General features: G+C 54.8%; 1 protein-coding gene across 2 annotated transcripts; it reads right to left on the bottom strand.

Annotated features, from left to right (window-relative positions):
• Positions 1-26,192, bottom strand: LOC118597437 (TRIO and F-actin binding protein). 2 transcript variants are annotated; one of them, XM_036209017.1, is made up of 14 exons: positions 26,046-26,192; positions 20,997-21,053; positions 17,825-17,893; positions 17,625-17,714; positions 17,213-17,322; positions 14,615-15,119; positions 13,861-13,956; positions 6,929-7,076; positions 5,144-5,246; positions 4,541-4,700; positions 4,346-4,459; positions 2,608-2,694; positions 1,773-1,933; positions 1-1,156 (listed from the first exon to the last, which is right to left on the bottom strand). In XM_036209017.1, the coding sequence occupies exons 1-13, from the start codon at positions 26,190-26,192 to the stop codon at positions 1,775-1,777; spliced, it is 1,845 nt and encodes a 614-aa protein (XP_036064910.1). In that variant the 3' UTR covers positions 1-1,156; positions 1,773-1,774. The 2 variants fall into 2 exon arrangements, with proteins under 2 accessions (XP_036064910.1, XP_036064911.1); XM_036209018.1 differs by lacking the exons at positions 1-1,156; positions 1,773-1,933; positions 2,608-2,694; ... (2 more) ...; positions 5,144-5,246; positions 6,929-7,076 and adding an exon at positions 13,218-13,713.
• Positions 26,193-26,224: the final 32 nt, after the last annotated feature.

The raw sequence follows: 26,224 nt of genomic DNA, 5'->3' as shown, positions 1-26,224 counted from the left end.
GTGCAGCCTGCCATGATGACCACATTCACTGTTCCTACTTCTACCTCTGTCCAGGGGTGAAGAACCTCTGGGTATAATCTCAGCCTAGTGTAGAAAACACCCATTTTCTGGAGAAGCAAACTGAGGCTGGGGGAGGAGGTTATGGTGTGTGTGGTGATGGCACAGTCTCAGCACCAGCCCTCTCTTTGCAACTCCACAGCTTCTCAGATAATCAGTTGATGAGGGAGCCTGAGATGAGCCGTCGGCGATCCACCAGGAAACCATTTCCAATTGCTGTCAGGGTAGAGACAGGGCTCCCCGACCTCGGCTGCTACCCTCAAACCACTCAAATGGCCAAGGCCTGGGGGATGAACTGGACTCAGCTCCACCCTCAGAAGCCCATAGACCCCTGCTTCAGGTAAGGTGGAATACAGAAGCCATTAAGAACCTGGTTGCCACTTCCTACCCTGCCCAGCCATCCACAAAGCCAGAGCTGCTGGAAGGTTTTATTAAGTCAGGGTGACTCATGGAACAGGAGAGATGTGTCTTCATGGGCAGCGCTAGTGGGCCACACCCAGCGCCCCTCAGAGGAGTGGAGCTGTGGGAACAGCTATGGACTCCTCTCTCTGTCCAGTGGCTCCCCAGTCCAGAGGCCAGGGTGTGGGCCTGGCCAGGGCAGAATTAGTTAGTAGAGGTAGGGCAGGAAGAGAGGGCTGCTCCGGCCTTTTCCCTCTGGTCAACTCACTCTGGCCCTGCTAGGGTCCTTGCGAGATGCCCAGGGCAGGAAAGAGGCCCAAGCAGGGGACCGGAGGGGCACAGGAGCCATGCTAGAGGCACATGCCACCAAGAATTGCCTTTCTAAGAAGTTTAAAGTGTTCTAGAAAAAAAAAAAAAGGCAAAAATTCTATATAAAAATCTCTTCACATATAAAATCCTGAAGAAGGTGCAAGGTAAGACCCAGTGCGAGGGACGAGCTCAGATCCGCAGTGTTGTGTCTGTGCATGTGTACGTGTACGTGTACGTGTGTGTGTGTGTGTGTGTGTGTGTGAGAGAGGTGTGAGTGCACATGTGACCCAGGGTGGGGAGAAAGCTTGGCTTCTGACTTCTGTCAGGGAAGGAGGGTGGCTGGTCCCCTGGGGCCGGAGGGTCCTCAGCTGAGCGGAACCACAGCAGTGACCTGGAAGGCAAGAGTGACCACTGAGCACTGGGAAGGCGGGCCTCACACTTTGGCGGGCTGGTGTGGAACAAGCCAAAGTACAGGCCAAACTGCCCACGGCTGCTGGCCCCGCAGCTGGGCCAGAACCACTTTTCTCGGCTGCTGTGCACACGGCCTGGGGTGGCCTGACTCATGTGCCTTAGGAAGTCTAGTCTGGTCAGGTCCAGCAGGTAGATAGGCCATGTCATGTCACATCATACATCATAGATCATATGGTGTCATTGCAAGCCCTCTGAAGGAGGGCATCTTTAGGGCTCTATGGTCAGTTCTCACTGCAGCGCGAAGCTTGGGGGCTGGGGGATGACTGAATGCAAACTTCAGAATGTGCCCAGGGTCACCACTAGCCTGTGGAGGGGCAGACTACTGGGGCAGTGAACCATGACAGTATCGAAGATGCTGTGGGGTCCTGACCCAGCCATCACCTCAGGACAAACACGCCCAGGCTGACCCAGCGGACTCCGGACTGTCTTAGGCCATATCCACTTACAGAAAGAGAAATGGGCCAGGGAAACAAAGTGCTGGCCCTTCAAGCTGCACGGGAGGGACCGTGAATTTGCCCTGCAGGGTCCCCACCCACCTCTACTCAGCCAAGCTGTTCTTCACAGCCTCTTTCTCCTGTAGGGCAGCCATGGCCAGGCGCAGGTGCTCCTTCAGCTGCTCGATCTCGCGCTCCGACCGGGTCTTGATGTGGTTCAGCTCCACATACACGTCCTGGTACTTCCCCGTGAAGCGCTTGTCCTAGGGCCACAGAGGAAGCACTGAGGCCTGGAGCCCGAGGCGCCCGCTCCCTGCCACACACCCACTTTGCCCGCTGCTGGTAGCAGAGAAGGCCAGGTTCCCCCGGTGATGGGGACTTCCTTGTCCTTCCTTGTCCTGTTAGAGGGGTGGCAGTTAGGCCCTGGGGAGGTGGAGCCTTTGCCCATGGTCACAATGAGTGGTAGGGTGAGCCCCAGGAGGGGCATGTCCAGGGGGCTCTGGTCTTCCAGTAAATTCTCTCTGTGCATTCTGCAAGCATTAAGCCAGTGCACTGCGGACTTAATATTCTCGGAGTCACCATCCATTCACAACTTGATGAAGGCAGGAAGGAGCCAAGAGCTGCACATGACTGAGTGGGCTTCCCAAGTCCTAGCGACACCTGGAGTCAATCCAGAGCCAGGCTGGGAGAGTGACCGGTTCTGTTTACAGCTATATTCCTGGCACCTAGTAGGTGCTCAATCATAATAAAGCCAACTGGCCTTGAATGCCTGAAGGCAAGTGTGACCTTGGGTGAGTCACACCCCTCTCTCTTCTCACGCTTGTCTGCAATGGGATAGTGAGCTCTACACGGAAGCCCCAAGGAGAGGAGGAGGTCAATGGCGGCCGGCTCAGGCGGGCACCTGGAGCACACCCGGCCCTCTCCTGTTGCGGCCTACCTTGTGCATCACCTGGAGCTCATCTCGGAGACACTGCACCTCCTTCTTCAGGTACTGGAGTTCATTCTCCTTAACTCGCAGCAGTACCTAGGGACACACGTGCTGGGCTGAGCCAGGACCTACAGGACCATAGGCCAAGGCTCCCCAGATCCACACTGCCCTGCAGCCTGGTACCTCAATGACTTAAAGCCCCAAGTGCAACCCCAACTCCCACTGAGAGCCCCGGCATCCCACAGTCTACTGCCGCAGAGTCCCTCTGCCTCTGCCTTCCTTTTCCTCACTTGTACCCCACGCATACTGTGAGTAGGACGCTCCCTACTACCTCACTGCAGCCTAACACTGTTCCGGGCTGAGGTGCTAGGGCAGAGGGGGTGACAGGAGATCTGTGATACACAGGCTGGCCCTCCTGTGACCTGTAGCTATGACACTGTGGCAGGACTACCTCCACCGAACCCTCTGAACTCTGAGGAGCAGTGCTATCGATACGTGGGGTACATCAGCTCAGCTGGGCAGGAAAGCCTTTAAACTCCAGACTGGGAGTCTACTGCCTGGTTCCAGCCTCAGCTTCCACACCAATAGCTGCGGGACCTTCAGGAAGGCCACTAACTTCTGTTTCTCCATCGGGTTAATTTGACAGTAACAGTGCTTGACTTACGAGCTTGATGGAAGAGAACAGACAAAGGGCTTAGAACTTCTAGGCACAGAGATGAGCCTTATAGCCTTGGCTCTCAACCTGTGGGTCACGACCCCTTTTGAGGATTGGACACCCCTTTTACAGGGGTCGCTTCAGACCACCCTACACAGCAGATATTCACATTACGATTCATATCAGTAGCAGGATTATTGTTAGGAAGCAGCGACAAAAACAGTTTTACGGTTGGGGGTCACCACAGTATGAGGTACTGTTTGGGGGTTCTGCTTTGTTTTTCAAGACACTGTTTCTCTGGCTGTCCTGGAACTTGATTTGCCACCATGCCCAGCATGAGGAACTGTTTAAAGGGTGGCCATATTAGAAAGGTTATTATGTTTGCTAATAAATGAAACAAAAAGCTAGGTGATCCTGTAATCACTCACACTTTCTCCTTTCAACATCCCCCATAAGAGGGCTTGCTACCCCTGACCCCTTGATTTTTGTTTGTTTGGTTTTTACTTTATTTTATTTTTGGTTTTTCGAGACAGGGTTTCTCTGTGTAGCCCTGGCTGTCCTGGAACTTTCTCTGTAGACCAGGCTGGCCTTGAGTGCTGGGATTAAAGGCGTGCATCACTACTGCCTGGTTATTTATTTATTCATTCATTCTTAATTAATTAATTAATTAATTCGGTTAGTTATTGAGACAGAGTTTCTCTGTAGTTCTGGCTGTCCTGGAACATGCTCTGTAAACCATGCTAACCTTGAACTCACAGAGATCTGCCTGTCTCTGCCTCTGCAGTCCTGGCATTACAGGTGTGCACCACCACGCCCAACACGCTAGCTGTTTTATATTTTTAAGTTACTGGGACTCACAAAGGCAGCGTGACTGAGCATGGTAACACAGCAGGTGGATGACAGAACTGGAGCAAATGCTAGAATTCTGACTTAGCCTAGAGGGCCCCAGGGTTTTGAGTGACTGACATCTGCAGGAGACACCCAGCCCGTTAGGGAGCTTTCACAGGTCCCAGAGCTGGGGTTGCCCAGCACCGGGGAGGGGAGGGGAGGGGAGGGCAGGGCAGGGCAGGGCAGGGGAGGGGAGGCACTCACCTCCAGCTCACAGGAACTCCTCTCACTTCCGCCCCTGCAACTGTTGCTGGTGCCCTGCGAGGCGATGAAGCTTCGCAGGCGGTCGATTTCCTCCGACAGGTGGGAGTGCAGCTCCTGGGAGAACAGGACGGTCAGGGCGGGACCTGCAGCCCCGCCACTGCCTTCTCGCGGCCTCCTGGGGGCTGACCTAGCTACCTGGTTGTGGCGCAGCAGCTCCTGGCCCTCTTGCCGGCACAGCCGCAGGGTGTGCTCCCGCTCCTCGGCCTGCCGCGTCAGGGCGCCGATCTCCAGGCACTTCTGTGAGTACCTCTCGGACAGCACCTGCAGCTCCTGTTTCAGAGCCTCCATGTCCAGCCTAGCCGGCACGGGAGGGCACAGGGGTGGGTCATGGGGGCTCTCTTGCCACTGCTCGGCCTGGAGTCACATCTCAACACTGCTGGTGTTCTAGATACCTTGTGGTTAGTGGCTGTGGACTGGTAATGGTCTCTCTGGGTTGCAGGGGTTTCCTCTAGGGGGTGAGCTCGGGGACTACCATTCACACCGCCATAGCCCAAGGCACCCGGAACTGTGCTGGGGCAGGGAGACACCCTAGCGGTCAAGAGCAACACTGCAACCCAGCTCCAGGAGACACTAGAGGGGCATGAACGGAGGTCAGGACCTGGGCACTGATGACCCATGCGTCCTCTGCCAAGGGCCCTCAGCAAAGCCCCAGTCACACCTATCAGGGCGAATGGTGCTCCTGGCTCAAGAGGCTGACCCACCCCAGACCCCAGACCCCAGACCCCGCTGCCGTCTTACTGGTGTTGCTTCCGGAGGCCGTCTGGACCCTGCTGGAGACTCCGTGCTTTGCTTAGTTCCCGGCTCAGCTCTTCTTGATATGCCTTCTTCATGGCTTCAATGGCTAGGAGTGGAGCAGACAGGCAGAGGGCAGGTTGGAAGGGGGTCGACACAGTTCCATTTGTACGGGTGCAGACAGGGCCAGAGGGCTGCAAAGAGCAGGGCCGAAGCTGTGTCCTGAAGCCAGCGGCTGTGGGGGAGTTGGTCAGCCTCTCTGGGGCCTCCTTGAAGTGATCTGTCGGTATCTAACCACTGCTAGTGGTTTCTGGCTAGCCTCGCGCAGTGCTCCGCACCAGCCCTGTAGAGCCTGGAAGGCCCATCCATCCATCAAGGCCCTGCCTGGACTGGGGTCCAGAGGTCAAGCTCTGCAGACACTACAAAGCTGTGTAACTCACTCAATCCCTCTGCCTCAGGGCTTTCTGGAAGGTGCTTACCCGTGGCTTCTCCTCTCCAGAGGTGACTGGAGTAAGGCCTGACATGGAGAATAAGGCCCAAACACTGGCTCCTGCTGGCTGCTTCTACTGGGGAGCTCCCAAGAACCCACCATTTTCCCCAAACTGCAGGGCAGGGTGAAGAGTATGCAAGGCTCCAGCCTTAGATTTATCCACAATGCCAAAACACCTCTGAACATTGGGAGGATCTCATTCCTCCTCGGTGGCAGTCCCTGGTGGTCTGTTATTCAACCTAGCGCCACTTCCATCAAGTTCACTGGGCAATGCCTGCACCCTGTGGAGGAGGGGTAGCTAGTCTAGGCTGCCTGCTGGGTGGGTCTGTCCTAAAAAAACATGAACACAGCCCAAGGCTTGGCAGAAGTGACCATGTAGCGTTGAGCACAGGGAACACTTGGCCAGTATCGGCAGGATGCGAGCTCCAGGTCACACGACCTTATTCACGACTCTGCAAAGCCAGAGGGGCTGCCCAGGATATGCCAGGCACACAGCAGGTGTACAGTAGACAAAGGAGGAGGATGGAATTGGTCTGTCTCTGGTGTTTCCTGTTTGGGGCTTGGGAAGAGTGAGGCAGTTCAGGCCCCAGCTTTGCAATCTGAGTACTGGCTGTAGGCTCAAAGCCCAGCTCTCTCATTTCCAAGCTGTGCCACCTGGGACAAGTCGCTAGCCTCTCTGAGGTCCAGCTTCCCCACTCCCTGAATACCACGAACACTCGGGGGCTCCCTCAGCAATGTGTGGGGCATAGAGAGGTACACACTGCCAGGCTAGAGCAAAGGTCACAACCACACCGCGAGCGTCCCAGGGTCTGACTCAAGCACCTGGGCAGGTGGTATTCTACCAGAACAGACTGTAGCTGATGGGTGTTTCTCCCCCAGCATGGAGGTGGTATGTGGCTTGAGGTACCCCTCAATGTCTACAGAACCCAAGGAAGAAAAGTCACAACCCATGAGAGGGGAGGTCTCTGTCTCTCTCTCTCTCTCTCTTTCCAGACAGGGTTTCTCTGTGTAGCTTTGTGCCTGTCCTGGATCTCACTCTGTAGACCAGGCTGGCCTCGAACTCACAGAGATCCGCCTGCCTCTGCCTCCCGAGTGCCGGGGATCAAAGGCGTGTGCCACCACCGCCTGGCTGAGGGGCGTCTCTTACTGCCTCTCTTTCCCCTTTTCAAGCTGGACCACAGATTACTTCTGCGGCTTCCAACCCCTGCTGAGTCTTTATCCCAACCCCTTACAGCAGGAGCTTCCCAGTCCAGTGCGGGAGGAAGCGCCGGGCCGGCCCGTGGCAGGCCCTGGGTCCTCACCCGAGGCAGTGGCCGCCGTCTCCTCCGCCAGCAGCCATTCCTTCTCTTGCTGTAGCCGCTGCAGCTCTCGTTCATGGTACCGCTGCAGCTGCTCCATCACTTGCTGGTGAGAGGATTCCATCTCCGCCAGGCTGCGCTCACAGGCTTCCTGTGGGCCAGAAGCCAGGGGGGTCACGGGGCTGCCCCTACCCGACTCCGTCCCCCGCCCCACGCCCGGGCTAGAAGCCCTTCCAGGCTACCAGCCTCCGTGCAGGCCTGCCCAGCGCCAGGCTCGTTACCCCGCTCTGCAATGCGACCCGCTCCCACCGCTGCCCAACCTTCCTCCCCGCCTCAAACTTCACTAGCTCCCTTTCTGCTTCAAATCTTGCAACGATTCCCCACTTGCAGGATAAAATCTGGCTCCCACACCCCATCTCTGCCTAGCTGGTCACTGCCAAGCAACCTCACAGTGATAAAACCAGTCCTCGGGATGGTGAAGCGGCTCAGTGGGGAAAGGCACTTGCCCTGTAAGCCTGGCTCCGTGAAGCTGTGTGCTGATTTCCACATGCCGTGGCATGCATGTGTGCACCCACCGTCGATAATAACAACTCAGAAAAGCCAACGCTATTCTGTCTGCAGCGGCAATGCTCTATCTACTTCCTGGGAAACTCACTTTCCCCACGGCCCACCTTTTTTTTTTTTTTTTTTTTTTTCTATTTAAGATTTATTTATTTATTATGTATACAGTGTTCTGACTGCAGGTCATAAGAGGAGCACCAGATCTCATTACAGATGGTCGTGAGCCACCATGTGGGTGCTGGGACTTGAACTCAGGACCTCTGGAAGAACAGTCGGTGCTCTTAACCTCTGAGCCACCTCTCCAGCAGCACCCCCCCCCCCCCCCCCCACACACACACACAGCCCTTCTTAAATACTAGCTCTGTCTCTGGGCAGCCTCTCCCCTGCCTCCCAAGGTCCTGCTTCTCGGGTAACATTATAGCCTGGTGACAAGGTCCATCCGACCCAGCTTAGGCCTGGGGTGCAGGCCAGGCTAAGTCACATGGCAGGGGCTTAGTAAATGAGCTGGAACTGTTGCTGTCGTAAAAAATGGTTTTGTAGACAAGATGGTAGGTAGTTAGACTCATAATGTCTACTGTTGGAGTGCCCACTGTGCCTGGTGTGCATGGGCAGATTGGTGTCACCATCAGCCTTTCGAGACAGGGTCTTGCTATGTAGCCAGGATGGCCTTGATTTCACAACATTCCTGCCTCAGCATCCCCGAGTGCTTGGGATTACAGGCATCATTGCATTTTTTGCAACTCTAGGCCTTGCCTGGGCAGGTCCACTCCTAGGCACATCCCACAGGAAGTTACCTGTGTACAAAGGCGAGGGGACAAGTGGGTTCTATTCTGCAAAGGAAACAGGCAGCAGTCGGAGGCAGCGATGCCATGTGGACTGCTGGGGAACGAAAGCTGGCTCCTGACGGTATTCCTGGGTGCAAAACAGGTCACTGCCTGCCCTGGTCCAGGAAGGCAAAAACACAGAAAATGCTGGAAGGATTTGGTGGCAGGCTGAATAACAGCTCTCCAAGGATATCCATATATGACCTGGGACTGCCTTGGTCCATGGGAAAAGAAACTAAGGCTTCTAACCAGCTGAGACTGTCCTAGACAATCTGGTGGCCTGAGGAATGGTGTGGGGGGGTCAGAAGACAAACATCTAGAGACATGACCAGGAGAGTGGTCGTGAGTGGAAAGCTTTGATATGAGGGTAGGGAACACAGGCTGGGAAACAGGCCAGGCCGTGGAGCCCACGACCCCACCTGAAGCCAAGGAAAGGAGTGTGATCCAGGCCCCCCCCCCCCACCCCACTTAGCCTGTGTTAGGTTTTAGCAAGGTGACTGGCAAGTCTGTGTCACTGACCCAGCTGTCGATGGTATTTGTCCCCCTGGCCACAGGAAGCTGATCCAGACGTGTTCAATGGTGGGCAGAGATACATAAAGGGCTGGCCACAGTATCAGGGCTCATTTCTTCTTACATTTTTGTACCTTTACCCACGGAGTCATCTCGATGGCCCTTGTGGACTCATTTCTAACCTTCTGATTTAGATAAATTTTGCAGTGGAACCTGGAGCCGTGCTAGGTTCTGAGCAGCCCTAACCCATCATTTGATTTTTTTTTTTTTTAAGACAAGGTCTTGGTCTAAGACCTTAGCCTCTAGCTAAGGCTGGCCTTGAATTTACCATCTGGCCTCAGCTTCCAAAATGCCTGGTATTTGTGTTACTTAAAAAAAAAAAATGTAAGTTTAAATGTGGCTCCTGTATAATTTTTTTTATTAGTTTTTGATTTGTTTTGTTGAGACAGGGTTTCTCTGTGTATCTCTGGCTGTCCTGGAACTCATTCTGTAGACCAGGCTGGCCTTGAACTTAGAGAAACTGGCCTGCCTCTGCCTCCTGAGTGCTGGGATTAAAGGTGTGTGCCACCGCTGCCAGGCAATTTTTTGGTTTTCTGAATCAGGGTCTCACTATGTAGCTCTGGCTGCCCTGAAATTCATTCTGTAGACCAGGTTGTCTTTGAACTCATGGAGATCTGCCTGCCTCTGCCTCCGGAGTGCTGAGATTAAAGGTGTGCACAATCATGCTGGACTATGTTTCTTATATAATTAAAAAAAAAAATGTTTGGAAGCTGAAGAGACAGCTGATTGGGTAACCTACTTTCTGTACATAAGAATCTGAGTTCAGATCCTTAGCATCCACCCACCCACATAAAAACACACCAGCAACCTTAGTGCTGGGTGTGAAACAGGCAGATCCCCAACTCACAGCAAGCTCTAGGTTCAGTGAGAGACCCTGTCTGAAAAACATAAGGTATAGTGGGCCATAGTGGCGCACACCTTTAACCCCAGCACTTGGGAGGCAGAGGCAGGTGGATCTCTGTGAATCTGAGGTTAGTCTGTCTGCACCAAGCTGCAGCCAAAGGTACACAGTGAAACTTGATCTCAAAAGAAAAGAGGAAGGGATAGCCAGAGGGATGGATCAGTGGTTAGCACTTCCTGCCCTTCTAGGGACCTAGGTCAGGTGGCTCATCCCCCTGCAACTTCAGCTCCAGGGGTTCTGAAATGCTTTTCTGACCTTGGTGGGTGTCACACATACAAGACAGACAGACAGACAGACACAGACATACACAGACACAGACAGACACACACACACACAGACACACAGACACACACACACACACACATACATACACACACACAATCTAAAGAAGGTAAAGAGACCGAGCAGGTGTGGTGGCACACGCCTGTAATCCCAGCACTCGGGAGGCAGAGGCAGGCGGATCTCTGTGAGTTCGAGGCCAGCCTGGGCTACAGAGCTAGTCCAGGACAGGCTCCAAAGCTACACGGAGAAACCCTGTCTCGAAAAACAAAACAAAAACAAACAAAAAAGACCAAAGCAACAACAACAGCAGCAATTAACTTCTGGTCTCCACATTAGCACGCACACACACATGTGTACACACATGCACACACATGCACACACACATGCATACCACATGAATAAAGACAAAGGAAAAAACCACATTTAAGAAACCAAGGCACAGAAGGCCGCATGAAGGCATATGGTTCCTCCCTCACCAAGACCCCCCCCCACTACTTCAGCAGCTCTTCTTGGGACCATAGTAGCTGATAGTGGAGAGAGGCTGGATCCAGATGTTCCGAGTGTTTGGGGGATACCTGTCCTGCTGGGTCTTTGCTCCTGTTCTCATAGTCCCCTTACAGACCAGGCCACCTGGGGAGTAGAGACAGCCAACCACACTCCACCATGCTTCCCCCTGAGCCTCAGCCTCCATCATAGAGGCCTCTGTGAGGCTCTCTGGGCAGAGGGGCTACTGGACACGGTATTCCAAATCTGTGGGGTACTCAGCAACAAGGGGGTGAGGGCCAGCCAGGTGCCAACTGTGACCTACCTTCCTTAGTGCCCAAGGTGTCTTGGCACTGGCCACCTCTCTGCCACAACATCACGGCAGAGGAAGAAGTACTGACGACCCCATTGCATTAGCCTGAGGGTCCTTTTAGAGTTACGCCAGCAGCTGCCGCAGGCCCCATGCTGAAGCCCTGCTCCCCGCACAGCTGTCCTGCAGTGGGGAGCCCCCCAGCCCTGCAAGAAGGGTACCCACTCAGCCTGAGGGAACAGGCTGGAGGATCGCTTTCCGGCAGTCACCTCTCCAGGATCAGCTGAGTTTCCAACCACCCCCTCCTGTGGCAGAGAGGGACAGGTGACTTGGTCCCTCTTCGCTCTGGCGTCTGCCATCCCAGCCATCACTTTCTCCTGAACGCTTCCATCTCACCTCTTACCACCTCAGTCCTGCCTGCCCCACGCCTACCCCACCCTACTAAGATGGGGTGCTGGCAGCTTTGGAGGTGCCCCATGAGACACAAGGGGACCAGAAAGCAAGGGCTCCAGGTCTGCCTATAGTTCAAAGGTCACACCACACTTCTGAGCCTCAGTGTTCTCACGGAGATGCTTAGGAGCCACAGCAGAGCTTTTAAATTTTCCATGGAGTGAAACAAGCTTTTTCTCAAATGAAATCTAATGCTGTTTCTAATAGCAAACGGAACACACACAGCTGCTCTGATCCCAGCAAGTGGACCCTCCCAGAGAGGAGTTCCCAGTTACACTCAGTGACCCCAGGCTGTAGTACTGGCTCAGCCTGCATGCCAGGCCCCACCCACGGCAGGACCTGACAGCACTGGGCTATTTCTTCTCTTAGCCCAGGTGGCCCAGGATAGCCTCCCCAACAGTCCCCAAATCTCTGCTCCTCCAGCTGATCGCCCCACCCACAACGAAGCAGCAGCCAGCCCAGGACTCCAAGGGCTCTCTTGCCCTCCCAGACCCCAGTCACCATCTGTTCTCAGCCAGCCTTGTCTTCGCTTCCTAGGCTTGGGCCCTGTCCTCTCCTCACACACTGTACTCAAAGATCACCTTGTGTGTCACTGGAAAACTCAACATCTGCAAGAGACTAACTCTCAGCTTGTCCTTGGGCCTCGACCCTAGGCACCAACCGCCTTCGGCCATCTGCCATAGTCAAGATCCCCACCCGCTCACCACTATAGCTCAGATCAGTTGTGAGCCTCAGGGTACTTTCCAAGAACCTCCTCACGCCAAGCCCCCAGGGATCCCAGCATTCCTTTCTCTTCTTGGCACTGGCATGTATGGTATAGACTATAGACGGCTGACTGCCAAACTATTTGGAATTCGGACTCAGCTGTTAAGCAAAAGTACTTTCAAAAAAATTAAATACATAGAATGAATTCACTAAGTGAGGTTGTGAAGGTTGGTGTTGATGATCAACTAGACAGAATCTGGAGTCACCTAGGCAACAAGTCTCCAGACAAGACTGTGAGGGATTATTTATGGTTAGCCTCTGGCCATGCCTGTGCAGAAAGGTCTTGATTGGTTTACCTGAGGTGGAGAGACCATCATAAAGGACAGCAGTACCATCATGGCCTGCACACTAGTAACACTTGTAACAAAGTGACTGAGCATAAGCACTCATCTCTATCTCCTGGCTGGTGATGGGATGTCATAGTTGTCTCCTGTAGCTACAACTTCCTGCTATGATGGACCCCGAGCCCAAACAAACCCTCTCTCTCTTAAAGGCTTTTGTCAGGATATTTTACCACAGCCACAGAAAGTAACAAGACAAGAAAATGTCATGGCTGATACTCGACATGTGTCCACCCCCCTGCTGCGATTCGTTTATATCGTGTGTGCACCCTGACCTTACACCGGGAGAGCAGAACCCCATGCAGCGGATGCTGACCCATCCCAAGCTCAGGGCCTTCGGACCACAGCTTTAAAATCAGCTGCAGAGGGAGGCTCACACCACGGAAACTGCTCAGCGTCACAGACTGGGACTCAGTTTATTGTTTGCCACATTGTCTGGAACTAAGCAAGTCATGAGAAAAAGCTAGGAACGCAAATCCAGCCTCACACTGTGTCATGTCTAGAATTACATTTATACAGAACAGAAAAGGTGAACTACTCTGACTAGAATATACTCGGGCTCAACAGAAAGCTGTCATTCCGTTCAGCAAAGAATTTGCTGACAACACTGACCTTGAGAGGGTCTTACGTCTCTTCATCTTACCCATTAGCATAAAAATATCAATCAACACGCATGAGAACCACCCGTGTTTGCTAATCAGCTGTGGCCACAAGGATAAAGAGAAATCATGAAAGCACTCTGAGAAATATCCATCTCTATATGGAATTCACAATAAGAAGGATTGTATACTTTATTTATGCTTTATATACTAAACAACCTTTTATAATTTATAATAAACATATGCACACACACACACACAATTTTTTCTGGTGAGTTAGTTGTCCAGTTGTGAGAACCAAAGTCATTCCCAGACACAGACAGCTGTCCCGAGGGGACAGTCATTTCCCGGGGAGGACAAAGCGGCCCTGAGGGAGAGCTGCTCTCTCAGGCAAACCCCTGAGGGCACACTGGAGGCTCCCAAGTCCCGCAGACCTCCTTGGTAGGCAGGGAAAGCCTCTCCCTGTATTTAGAGAGGGCCTCTTGGGGCCACTGGCTCCCCACTTCCCCACAGTGATGCAGGGAAGAGGTCCAAGGGCAGAGTGTCGCACGGGGACTCCCACACAGGCTCTGCAGGCAGCTGGACCCATGCTCACATCCCACCTCTGACACCTGCAGGCTGGGGAACCTCGGGCACGTCACATACCCTCTCAGAGCTCAGTGGCCTTGTCTGTAAAATGGGCACAGTGATCATGCCCACCAGCTGTGGGGAGATTAAATGACATGATGTGTAGCAAATGGCTGACACGATTCTCACACACAGAAAGGGTTCCCCAAACATGGCTGCTCTCTGACAAACACAGCAACCAGAAACCTGCCCCCACCCCACAGAGCAATTCCTCAGCCTTACCTGTGAGATGTAGCCTGGGGGGATATGGCTGGAGGCATTCTGAGGAGCTTCCCCTCGGAGACGCCATGCTTCCAGCTGGGCACGGAGAGACTGGACCTGGGATACAGGAAGACCAGGTCAATGGGTGTCAGTGTCCTGAGATGGGGAAGGGAGCTGGGAAGACAAGGAGGAGCCCACAGCTACTACCTCCACACAGCTACAGTCTCCCTGGGGTGCTCAGTCACAGCTCTGGTTTGGAGAGGGGGCAGTAGCCCCAGAGAGTGGTACAGACAAAGGGACTTTGTGGCTGGGTCCAGGATGGCGAGGTCGATGGCCCGGGTGAGCTTTGACCCAGAGATGACCGGACAAGGTTGGGAACAGCACACTGTAGCCACAGATATCTATCATCCCATGACTGTATCGGGACACACACACACACACACACACACACACACACACACACACCCCTCTCACTTCCCATGTGTGAAAAACGGAGTGAGGCTTAGCAGGTCAGAGGTCACGGAGGGCAAAGAGGCACCTAACAAAGCTTAGGGTGCCAAAGTCACACAGCAAAGGGCCTGTTCTTCACCTCTCTCTCCTCACGTCTCTTCCCTGTGGTTAAGGACAGATCAAAGACAATGCCAACTCTACGGCCTGGGGGAAACAGTCCCCCGTGAGGAGCCTGAGATGTCAGTTGGCACTGTAGGGCTGCAAGGCCAATGTCGGGTCATGCACACTGGTACCAGCGGGGGGCCTGATGGGGAGAGGGGCCTACCTCCTTCTCCAGGGCCTCGTGGCTGTCACTTGGGGGGCCCCGGCGCTCGCTGGGGCCTTGGCTGAGCAGGGCAGTGAGTGGCACTCGCTTGTTCTCCCGCAGGGGCAGCTTTTCCAGTTCCTGCCACTTCTTCTCAATCTCCTCACTGAGCCGGCTCTGCTGGTCATCAGTCAGGGGGGCACCCAGGCCCTTCCGAGGCCCATCCCCACTGGGCGTCTCCGGGGCCCTGCTGTCCGTGGACTCAAACCACTTGCGTCTTTCCTCGGAGCGCTGAGCCAGGTCCCGCTCCAGATCCTCCTGTTTGGTGGGGCGCTCAGGAGTGGAGCGGGACAGAGTGCGCACGCGCTGCGGGGAGCTCGGGGTTAATGGCGAGAGCTCCACATAGTCCAGTGACGGCCGCGGTCCATCCAGTCTTCGAGGGCCTGCCCGCTGCTCCCCTATCTTCAGGGAGGCCTTCTGGGTGCCATAGCCATGCAGTGTGTTTTCCTTATTGCAGTCTGAGAGCCTAGGACGTCAGCAGAGCCACGTCAGGGCGGGGGGAACTTTTGCCCACTCCGGCTCAAAGAAGCACTTTCAGAGGGGTTGCCCATATGCCAGGCTCCAGGCCAGGGACTGGACATGGACTCCAGTGAGCAAGCCATCCTGACTAGAGGTGGAGAACTCACGCCTCCTTATTATCAGACCCTGGGGAGACCCCAGCGAGATCATCCGCCAGCAGATTCTCTCCTATAGTCCCCGTCACTACATCTGGATCACCGGACGGTAAAGCCTCACATGGCATGGATGCGGGGGCTCAGGGTGCAAAGCAAATGGGAGATCCTTTGCAAATGCTGATGCATGTGTTACTAAAGGCACAAAACAACAGCAAAATGCACAAGGAGGCCAGGCGGTGGTGGTGGTGCACACCTTTAATCCCAGCACTCGGGAGGCAGAGCCAGGCGGATCTTTGTGAGTTCGAGGCCAGCCTGGGCTACCAAGTGAGTTCCAGGAAAGGCGCAAAGCTACACAGAGAGGCCCTGTCTCAAAAAAAAAAAAAAAAAAAAAAAAAAGAAGCACAAGGGGCTGAAGGGCTGGCTCAGGGGTTAGGAGTTTGGTTCCTGGAACTCACATGGTAGTTCACAACCCAGGGGATCTGGCACCTACTTCTCACCTCCATGGGCACTGCATGCACATGGTGCACATACATATATGCAGGCAACACGCACACACAAACACAAAACAAATTTAAAAATGCATAGGGCGGGCTGGAGAGATGGCTCAGAGGTTAAGAGCACTGGCTGTTCTTCCAAAGGTCCCAAGTTCAATTCCCAGCAACCACATGGTGGCTCACAACCATCTGTAATGAGATCTGGTGCCCTCTTCTGGCCCGCAAGCATACATGCAGGCAGAACATTGTATACATAATAAATAAATCTTTTTAAAAAAGGGTTGGGGATTTGGCTCAGTGGTAGAGCACTTGCCTAGCAAGCACGAGGCCCTGGGTTCAATCTTCAGCTCAAAAAAAAAAAAAAAAAAAAAAAAAAAAAAAAAAAAGCCAGGCACGCCTGTAATCCCAGCACTCGGAGGCAGGTGAATCTCTGTGAGTTCGAGGCCAGCCTGGTCTATAGAACTAGTCCAGGACAGGCCCTGGGTACCATCCTCAGCTAAAAAAAAAAAAAAAAAAAAAAAAAAAAAGCATAAGGCTAAGCAGGTCCTGGGTTTAGGACAGGCTCAGTGTAGTCAAGGCTGATGAGGGGAGATGCTGACACCCATGTGAACGGAGCACAGGTTGTTGAGACAGTGAGTGACAGTAGCAGTTCAGCTGTGTTCACTGCCATTCAGCTCCAAACTACACTTCCCAGCATCCTCTGCAGCAATGTGATCATGTGACCACACGACATGGGGGGTGGGATAGGCGGGACAGGTAGAAGCAACTCCCTCTAAAGGACCTCCCCAGCAATTCAGCTGTGCCCTCTGTCCTGAGCCCAAGCTGGGAGCTAAGGGCTGCTGAGCTGCACACCAGGCCTGTACTAACACTTCTAGGCCAATCCTGCAAAGGGCTCCAGCCTGTAGACTAAATGGCCCCAAAGCATGCTCTGCAGAATTCACTGAGGGCCCTGGACGCCACGCGTGCCTACAGAGGTGCAGACAGGATATGTCAGGTGAGGAATGCAGACGGTAAAGCTTCTGGCCTCTGGCTGAACAACCAGGGTGTAGCCAGGCATGGGGACTCATGCTGCGTCCCTTGAACACCACACTTCTTTCCTTCATCTCCCCACGCACTGTAACAAACAGCCCCAGGCCCTCTACCACGGCAGCTAGAGGGGGCCATGTGCAGAGGCCACAATACCTAGCAGCCGGAAGAGCCCTCTTTGCCTCTCAAGCCTCCTCTCTAAGTCACCAAGACCTTTTCCAGCTTTTAGAATGTAAAGGACCTAATGAGACAGAAGGCTAAACCCTAAGCTCTCAATGGATTCCTGGATGGCCAAGAGCACGTACTGCTCTTTCCAAATTTTGTTGCTAGAGGAACCGAGCTGCAGGGCCCTCAGGTGAGAACACAGAACCCCATTCAGGGACACAGCATCATCATTGCCCCCCAGGGCCCAGCCCAACACATACTTGGTGACATCTGGGGCTGAAGTTGGACGCACAGTCTTCCTGAGAGCCTCAATCCAGTTCCTCCGGATGCCCGAGGTCATGGCCGACAAGGTGTAAACGGCATCTTTGGTCTGCAAAGGCAATCTACGTGTAACTTGCCGCATGTCCAGCCCTGTGTTCCCTCCCCGTGTGGAGGTGGTCCTTCCTTCCCAGGAGGGTGTATAAGGTTGAGTGACCAGAGGGTACGAAACCCTTCGGCCGGCCTGTGGATAGTGCCTGGCTCCAGGTCTCCCTAGACATGTTAAGCATGGGCATCAGCACTGCTGCCTGGCTGAGGATGGTCTGGGGACAAAGGAGTGAGTGAGTCAGGCCAACGCCTGCCCAGGGCCTAGAGTTATACCAGCCCCCCCACCCCATCTGCATGCAGCCTCACATGGATCTGGAAGCCATAGTTGCGCTGTACTGCATACTCTGTGACGTCTGTGCAGGAGCGTAGGTCAATCTCGCCATCCAGTTCATCTGCCTAAAGCAAGAGGATCCACCATGGTCTACATGGGCCCCAAGGAGCCCACTCCACAGACCCCGACCATGGGTCCCAGCCCTTTCCAGGGCACACCCATCCAGGCGCCTCACCTCCTCAGCCGTGGAGTCTCTGTAATATTTGAGGCTTGAATCCGTCAGCACAAACCAATGTTTTTTCCACTGTGAAGGAGGAGATGGTGAGGGAGGGGCAGTGGGGAGGAAGGAGCCTGTGTGTGCTTGTCCCATCCCATTCTTACAGTTGGGGGGGCGGGGGCGGGAAGGGAGCCACAGCTCAGAACGGCAGATCTGAAGCCAGGCAGACAGTGGCTACGAACTGGCCCTTTTCGGTAACTATGCCCTCTGTGGCCCAGTGGGCAACCTTTCTTTGGCTTGCTGACACCCCCATGTTACTGGGTTTTTGTTTTTTGGTTTTTTTTTTTTGTTATTGTTGTTGTTTTGTTTTTTCTTTTGGGTTTTTCGAGACAGGGTTTCTCTGTAGCTTTGGAGCCTGTCCTGGACTAGCTCTGTAGACCAGGCTGGTCTCAAACTCACAGAGATCCACCTGCCTCTGCCTCCCGAATGCTGGGATTTCAGGCGTGCGCCACCACCGCCAGGCTCCATGTTACTGTTTTTGTAGTTGTTTTGAGACAGGGTCCCATGTAGCTGAGGCTGGCTTTCAATCTGCGATGTAGCCAGGATGACCAGCACATGTATGGGTACATGTGCCACAGTGTACATGTGGGTCGACTCTGCAGAGAGGTTCCCTTTCCATCACTCTTACCCTTCCTGGATTCCAGGAATCAACTGAAATCAACTCAGGTCAGCAGGCTTGCCACGGCAAGTGCTTTACCAGCTAAACTGTCTTGTTGGCCCGACCCTGAACTTCTGAGCATCCAGCCATCACCTCCTGAGTCCTAGAATTACAGGCATGTGCTATCATGCCTGGATTATGTGATGCTGGGGGTTGAACCCAGTGGTCATGCCTGGTAGACAACGATGCTATCAACTGAAGTATTCTCAGCCCATTCCAGAGCCCTCTGAAAACATCAGAGCTCAGTGTGTGCCTTCCTCCAGTGCCCATGAGGGAAGGGGCAGGGCTCTGAGAGGTCAAATGCCTAGCAAGTCAGTGACTAAGTCGGCCCAGACCTCTCAAGTCTTTTTCCACATGCCCACTGGATTGACACAGGGTCAAGGACAATGATCTCTCAGACAGAAGGACTAGAAGGAAGCCTGGGGCAGGCCACTCAATGCTGCTTCCCCATCTGCACTGTGGGCTGGTTACACACATGTTCCACTGTGAGAGTACGTCAGTTAACACTCACATTTGTGTTTCTGCAATTTGAGTGTCCCTGCAGTGCCTCTCAGGAGGCAAAGGTCAGACCACCAGGCCACGTGGGAAAGGGGCAGGCAGACAAACCTGGCATCCCTCACGCCAACCTCAGCCTCCCTCTGGGCTCTTCCTGCTTTACTGGAATGGCAGCTGGGATCAGCCCACTACCAGGATCAGTGTCCCCCAGTCTAGTCCTCCTGGGGCTCCCCCGACACCACCAACCTTATAGGTACTGTTTCTTGAGGGTTTTTTGTTTTGTTTTGTTTTGTTTGAGACAGGGTTTCTCTGTAGCTTTGGAGCCTTTCCTGGCTCTCGCTCTGTAGTCCAGCCTGGCCTCGAACTCACAGAGATCTGCCTGGCTCTGCCTCCCAAGTGCTGGGATTAAAGGCGTGCGTCATCGCCGCCCAGCTGTTTCTTGTTTTTGTTCCTTAGGGATGCACTATGGTTTCTAGCATTTGAGGGTGTCACTTTCTAACTCTTTCTGTGGTCTCCCTGAGGAAGAGGGTCTAGCACCAGCTGCCTTGCTGGGTGCCCTTCAGCCGGCCTAGCACCTTCCCCAGTCTTCGGTGTTCTGACTGCACAGTGTGGAGGACAAGGCGAAGTCCCCAGGCTTTGGGCCAGGCTGGAGACATCCATCCCTCATGTCTCTCATGGCATATGGCACAGGATCTCAGGAACAGTTCAAAGAGGCCAGCCACTTAGAACAACCTTGCCCCTGGAGGGGACTCCTTGGGACCTCGACTGTCTCTGCAAAGTGGGTGGATTCTGTGGAAAATGGTTCCTCGGCCCTCTAGGCCTACTCTGTCCCTATTGGCAACAGAAGCTGGATGGAGCTCTGAGGGCCTAAGGTACCAGGGTCTAGGCCTGAGCTGCCCAAGGCATCGCTTTGCCTGAAAGAGGTCTCGCTCTTGTGGGCCTGACCTCCCATCTGTGCACAAGGAGCTGGGCTGGCTAAACTCCCAAGGCCCTTCCAGTGTGGACATTCCAAAACCCCACGAACGAGCATGAGTAACGGCCAGTTCTGGGTGGGGCCCATAATCCCTCTGCCCTCCAGGGACCTTGGGTAGGGAGGCCAGGAAGGGGTCACTGGCAGGGCGCCAGGCCTTGTGTGAGCCTGGAGAGCAGCCACGAAGGGACGTTGAGCAGGCAGCAGGGACAGAAGGATGCTGGCTGCGGGGAATAAAGCGCGTGGGCAGGAAACACAATGCGATTCCCCTTGGCTCGGAGCCCTGCCCGGCATGCGGGCTGCACGCAGATCCGAGCCACAGGCACATGCAGGCGGAGTAGGCAGGGAGCCAGCTTAGCTGCCAGCCTCCAGCCTGCCTGGCAGCTGACAGAGCAGAGCTAGTGAACAGCACTGCCTCGGATATTTCCAAGACTGGAAAGATAAGGGGTGATGAGTTGAGCTCCCAGCAGGCAACAGAGGCTTCTCGGCCCCCTCAACACAACAGTGACCTCTGTGACTCTGTTCTCCACTTTGTCCAACATTTGCATGTCCTAGACCTGGTGACTGAGGCTGTGATTTCACCAAGAGAGCTCCGGGGTTGGAGAGACTTTTGAGTCTGTGCTCTGTGGCCCACTCTGTACCCCAGTGTCTGGAAATCTGTACAACTCAGGGGAAGCCTTCGCCCAAGACCCTCAGACCCTTAGCTAGCAATGTCACGAGGAAGGAGAACCAGGATGCTCCTGGTGAGAGCTGGGGGTCGGAGCTGGAGTGTGCATGGCAGGGAGGCTCCACTCTGTGACTTAGGCGTTAAAGCTGGTGAGGAAGCTGAGAGCCAGCAACCTGTCTCTCCTGAGTTCCCACCACTCCTGGCTTCCCTTCCCCTGGACCAGAAATCCCTTAGAGTTTTCACCTGGCCCTCACCTTTAACCATGCCCACCCCAAGGGCCTTTCCACAGAAGCCCTGCATCAACCCAGCCCAACCTCTCCCCTCCAGCCCAGCCTCCTACCTCTCCAGGCTCATCCAAGATCGACATCCATCCCTTCTTGAAGTTGAGCAGATCAGGCTACATATAGGTGGATGAAAAGGCAAACAGTCAGACTCAGTAGGAAAGTCCACTGGGCTGCCTGGAGGGAATGTGGCAGTTGCCCCAGACCTGTGACACTGAGGTCCCAGGAGACCAATGAAGAAGGCAGAGGACTCAGAGAACTTTCCCCCAAACCAAGCGGAACCAAGCAGGCTCCCAGCCACTGAGACAGCCTTGGCCCTTTTCCCCAGCATCTTCTGAGAGCCAAGAGGTTGGGCTGAGTGGCTGAGACACACACCCAGATGTCCAAGCTCCCTGGCCCCACCCAAGATGGAGAGAGAGGAGACAGAGGGCACTTTGCTTATCAAGAGAGCTGTAGGGAGTCCAGAGGGTAACCCTGAGAAACAGCCTAGCAAATGTCCAAGTTTCCTTCAACAAGACCATGGTGGACTATTCGGAACACAACCTAATGCTCTACCCAAGCCGTTGATCCACCCACCAATCCTGCCTTCCCTCATCTCCCCGAGACCCTGAAAGGTTGAGACAGGCCCAGGCTGAGGGAGGATGGCCTCTTTCCCCTAGGTATCCTTGACAGGCCATGACACCTCAATCCTGGCTGTGCCTACCTGGCAGGTCCTACCCAGGGAGGCACAGCCCTGGAGTCTGGGGCCCCCCAGCTGTAGCATGTTCCACAGGGAGGCTGTGAGCTAGATCTCTCTGCCCAGACCTACAGGAAGGTGCTCATCCATCTACCCATCATCCCCCAGACCCTCCTTGTCCACTAGGGCCCTCGCCTATCTAGATCCCCATTCTTCAGTAGCCTCTGCTCCTGCCCACTGGAGAGAACAGGGCAGGCCAGACAGGCTGGCAGGGAGGAGGTGGCCACCTGTTGCCATGGCTCTGAGCCCACCTATCAGAGTCTGTATCAAGTGTGCCTCACCGGGCCAAGGTGTCTGGTTGCGGGAAGGGAGTCAGTGGCATAGTGCAGCGGGGTGGCGGGGTGGCGGCAGCAGCTGGGAACCAGAGCCACCTGACCCGGCCATCTCTGTGGGCCTGCTCTCCTCTAGAGTACCCCAGTTCCCTCAGGAGGAGTAAGTGTGCTGACAGAACCCCAGGCAGTAGTCCGAACACCTAGAACTATCCCCAGCTAAGGCAGGGGCTCCCTCACACTGCATACCTGTTTGAGGGAGGAGGCGGGCTGTGCTCCAAGCCCGGAAGCCCTGGGGCTGTGATTGTCCTGTTTGCTTTCTACTCTGTCAAACTGTCTCCCATCTGGGACAAGGCAACCCAGGATGTTCCCCCAACTAACACCCCACAGCCCCAGGACCTGGAAGGGAGGCCTAGTCACAACAGGTCTCAGGAGAAGCAGTGTGTAAACATCATCCACCTTCTTGTCATAAACTCCTGGGCTTTGGGGCAGATCGCCTGACCCCAAACTGGCCCCAAGGAGCCAAAAGTCAGGGCTGGGTCTGTGGCACTGGCATTATGAGGCTGACCCAAAAGAGAAGGTCCCCAGGCACAGTGACAGACAGGGACCCCGAGTGCTGAATTAGAACACATGCCCGGCCCTCTCCAGGCTCTGGCTCATATATGGCAAGGGACTAGGGGTTCTGCCCCAACCCCGGTCTTGCAAGGGAACTGAATGTACTGCCGTCTGGACAGCTCCCAGGTGACTCCCAAGACCAGGAGCAACAGAGGTGTGTCAGGTCTGGTGTGACCCAGCACGGCAACTCCAGGGAGAGAAGACCAGCAAAGTGAGTTTAATCCTTCTGGGAGGAACTTATGGGCAGGGTTAAAAGATCTGACAAGAGCTAGGGAGGTTCAGTCAGTGAAGCATGTCACACAAGCGCGAGGACCTGAGTTTGGTCCCCCAGCACCCACATAAAAAGCAGGGTGCGATGGTATAATCCTAGTTCGGGAAGATGGAGGAGGCACCCCGGGGTTGCTGTCAGTCAACCTAGCTGAACTAGAGAGCTCCAGATTCATCTGAAAGATCCTGTGGAGTGCAACATACCCAAAGTCAACCTCTGGCTTCCTCCAGATGCAGGTGCACACACACACACACACACACACACACACAGGTACACGCATGCATGAATGCACAAATAAAACCGAATTGGACAAGCTGCATCCAGAAAGCTGCCACCTCCCCAGCTCTTCCAGCTGCCTATTCTCCACCAACAAAACCAGCGTGAGGAACACCCACAGGCTCTCATGCCCTCCTCCCCAACCAGTACCACAGGTCATTCCTGCCTGTCACCTCAGCCACGGCTGTAGCCCCTTCTAAGCACATACCTTCAAAGGGACCCTTTCAGTGGGGTCATCATATGCCTTAATCTCTCATGCCTGTCTGGCCTGCCCCCACCTACTTATTCCAACTATTCCACCACACTGTGCTCACAGAACCCCAACACATGGTGACAACCCTCCAAGTCCTTTACATCTGCCATGTCCTCAACCCGAGATACTAAGCGTCCTTCTCCGATGACCAGGCCAAGTCCCTGCTCATGTCTTCAGACTTGCCTAACAGCATCATCCTGGGCCTCTTCTCAGTACTCACTCATGCCCGCCTACTACCCACAGCCACCTCCCATACCCCCCTGCAGGGCCCCTGTTGCTTTTAGAATTGCTATATGCACTTTAATTTTCCTGCCAGGTGGGCTGATCAAGATCCAGGACGTGCAGGAAGGGGGGATGGGGCGGAGGGTGTGGCACAGACCTTTAATCCCAGCACTCAGGAGGCAGAGGCAGGTGGATCTCTGGGAGTTCGAGGCCAGTCTGGCCTATAAAGTGAGTTCAAGGACTGTTTCACAGAGAAACCCTGACTTGAAAAAACAAACAAAAGATCCAGTACAGATGGGCTCAGAGTCTGCAGAAAAAACAAAAAAACACAAAAAACAAAACCCTTTTAAAGACACCAGGTACTGCTGGGGGGTAAGGGGGGAGTGGTAGCATACACCTTTGATCCCAGCACTCGGGAGGCAGAGGCAGGCAGATCTCTGTGAGTTCGAGGCCAGCCTGGACTACAAAGCGAGTTCCAGGACAGGCTCCAAAGCGACACAGAGAAACCCTGTCTTGAAAACAACAACAACAACAAGGCACCAGGTACTGTTCTAGGGCAAGATATCAGCTGTGAACAGAGCTGTGGCCCTGCCCTGGGAGGAGAGCTGAGGAGACGGACAGTAAACACGAAGAACAAGTATATAATTTGATGCCCGGCAGTGGCTGCAGAATGAGGCTCCTTAACAAAGACTGAGACGAAATGTGGAAGAGGCCCTGGACCAGGTCAGCCCGGATCTACCAGCTCTCTGAAGCCTCTCTTAGCCAGCCCAGCCCTTGGCCACTTGCTCTGTAGAGAACACTCAGCTGGGAGCTGAGTGTGTATGTCAGGGAGATGGGCTGCAGACATGAATGGAGGATGAAGGCTAGGAAGACCTGGGACACGCTCAAGTCGGAGTGGTGCCCAGCATGAGCCCAGTGAGCACTGTGAATGGTAACCACCCGCCTATTCCCTGCTCCAAACCATTCAAGGCTCCCCGCTGATCCCGGCTCAGACCGCTTCTCTAAGCTTTCAGCATCCCTGAGATGGCCATTAGCCTTTATCAACACACCGCCTTCCTCCAGTCCATCACCATCTGACAAAGACTGGTGATCAGAGGACAACTCCCTCGGGAAGCCCTCCTCCTGGCACCCCTCATTTAGGGTACAGGCGCACATGCAGGCGCTTAGCAGACTCACCCTTGCTTAGCACGTGCTTCCTGGGAGTGGCAACTGTGTACATTTCTTATCTCTCCCCAGAAAGCCAACTAAGACGGACCAGGATATAAATTTTGGCCCAGCCAAGGCCAAACTGCATCACCAAGGCTATGTACTTCACGCCTGTGCACCTCAGTTTCCCCAACTGTATGACAGGGATGGTATCATCAACCTTAAAAGGACCAATCTGGTACTATGAAAGTATCCAGTTTAGGATCTGGCAGGTACCCAGTGGGCCAGGCAACCACCTCCCCCTAGCCCAGGACACTGACTCAACTCCTCCCCCAACATCCCTCTGCTCAATAACAGGGAAGGGGAGGCTGCTGACGCCAGGAAAGGCCAGTTGGGAGGTGGCAGGATGTGCGGAGGCCGAGGAAGTCCAGGCAACAGAGCCAGGTCATCACACTCACACACACACACACTCACACACTCACACACACACACACTCACTCACACACACACACACACAGCAGGGGCCCCACAGGCCACGCCCCCAGCAGCACAGCCCACCCCTCACCAGGCCTACCCTTGCGCATGTGCGCACACACACCCTGTTCATCCTCCTCCCAACCCCAGGAGGGCCACCAGACTCCTTAGAGCCTGTCTGGGGCACTAGGCAGAAATCAAAAGCAGCCCCACCCCTCCATTCCAGAACATCACGGCCAGGTGGTCAGACCGACCTGGAAAAGAGGCTGTTTCTTCTTTCACACTCAGGACAGCCCACCAGCGCCCCTCCCCAAGCCTCGATTCACTTGGCTGTGAAATGGGGAGAACAGTGCTCTCAACTGTGAGATTCCATAGGATAATCAGGGCACAGCCATTGACTGACAAATCTTGGTATGAGCCCACCTCCAAGAGAAACTGAAACTTCTGACTCCGCCCGAGGCCCCAGCGCCCAACGCTGTGAGAACTCAGTTTCAGCTGCCCCAGGAGGGGTCTCCCAACCGTGGGGGTGGGTGGGCGGGGCTGGATCCCCCAAACTCTGGCTGGAGCCCACATGGGCTGGACAGCCAGCCCAGCCCAGGTCAGGTCAGTGCGACCGACCCATCCAAGGCCGGGAGCACCTCTTCCCAGGCCCAAGCCAGGAAGCCTGTGGGGAGTCGGACTTCCACCGAGGGGGCTGGCAGGCGGGGGGAAGGGTCGCCCTGAGTCTGTGCCCTCAACCGCACGGGCTCCGCGGGAGGCAGGAGGGCAGGGGACCAGAGGGACAAGTCTGGATCCAGCTGCCCCGCACTCAGCTCCCGGCCTCTGCGGGTCCCAGCTGGGGCCACTCACCGTCATGGCGGCGCCCCGGGACGCTGCTGGGGACTCTCGGGCCGGGCTCCGCGGCGCACCCAGCCCGCCGCCCCTCTCGGCCGCCGGCCGCTTCGGCTCCAGCCCTTCCCTTCCCCGGAGCTGCCCCGGCCCCTTCCATCCGCCCATAAAACTTTTTTTTTTTTTTCAAACTTCCTGGG

This window comes from Onychomys torridus, chromosome 16 (genome assembly GCF_903995425.1).
Source record: "Onychomys torridus chromosome 16, mOncTor1.1, whole genome shotgun sequence".
In the NCBI taxonomy this organism is placed as follows: domain Eukaryota; kingdom Metazoa; phylum Chordata; class Mammalia; order Rodentia; family Cricetidae; genus Onychomys; species Onychomys torridus.
Note: the sequence above shows the minus strand (reverse complement) of the source record. Positions and strands in the feature narration are given on the sequence as shown.

Excerpts from the sequence above, each read along its gene's own strand:
- LOC118597437 (XM_036209017.1), bottom strand. The coding sequence starts at position 26,192 with ATGGGCGGATGGAAGGGGCCGGGGCAGCTCCGGGGAAGGGAAGGGCTG. Across the intron at positions 4,701-5,143 it reads GGCCTCCGGAAGCAACACCA|GCTGGACATGGAGGCTCTGA; the intron begins GTAAGACGGCAG and ends CGTGCCGGCTAG. Across the intron at positions 4,460-4,540 it reads AGCTGCTGCGCCACAACCAG|GAGCTGCACTCCCACCTGTC; the intron begins GTAGCTAGGTCA and ends CTGTTCTCCCAG.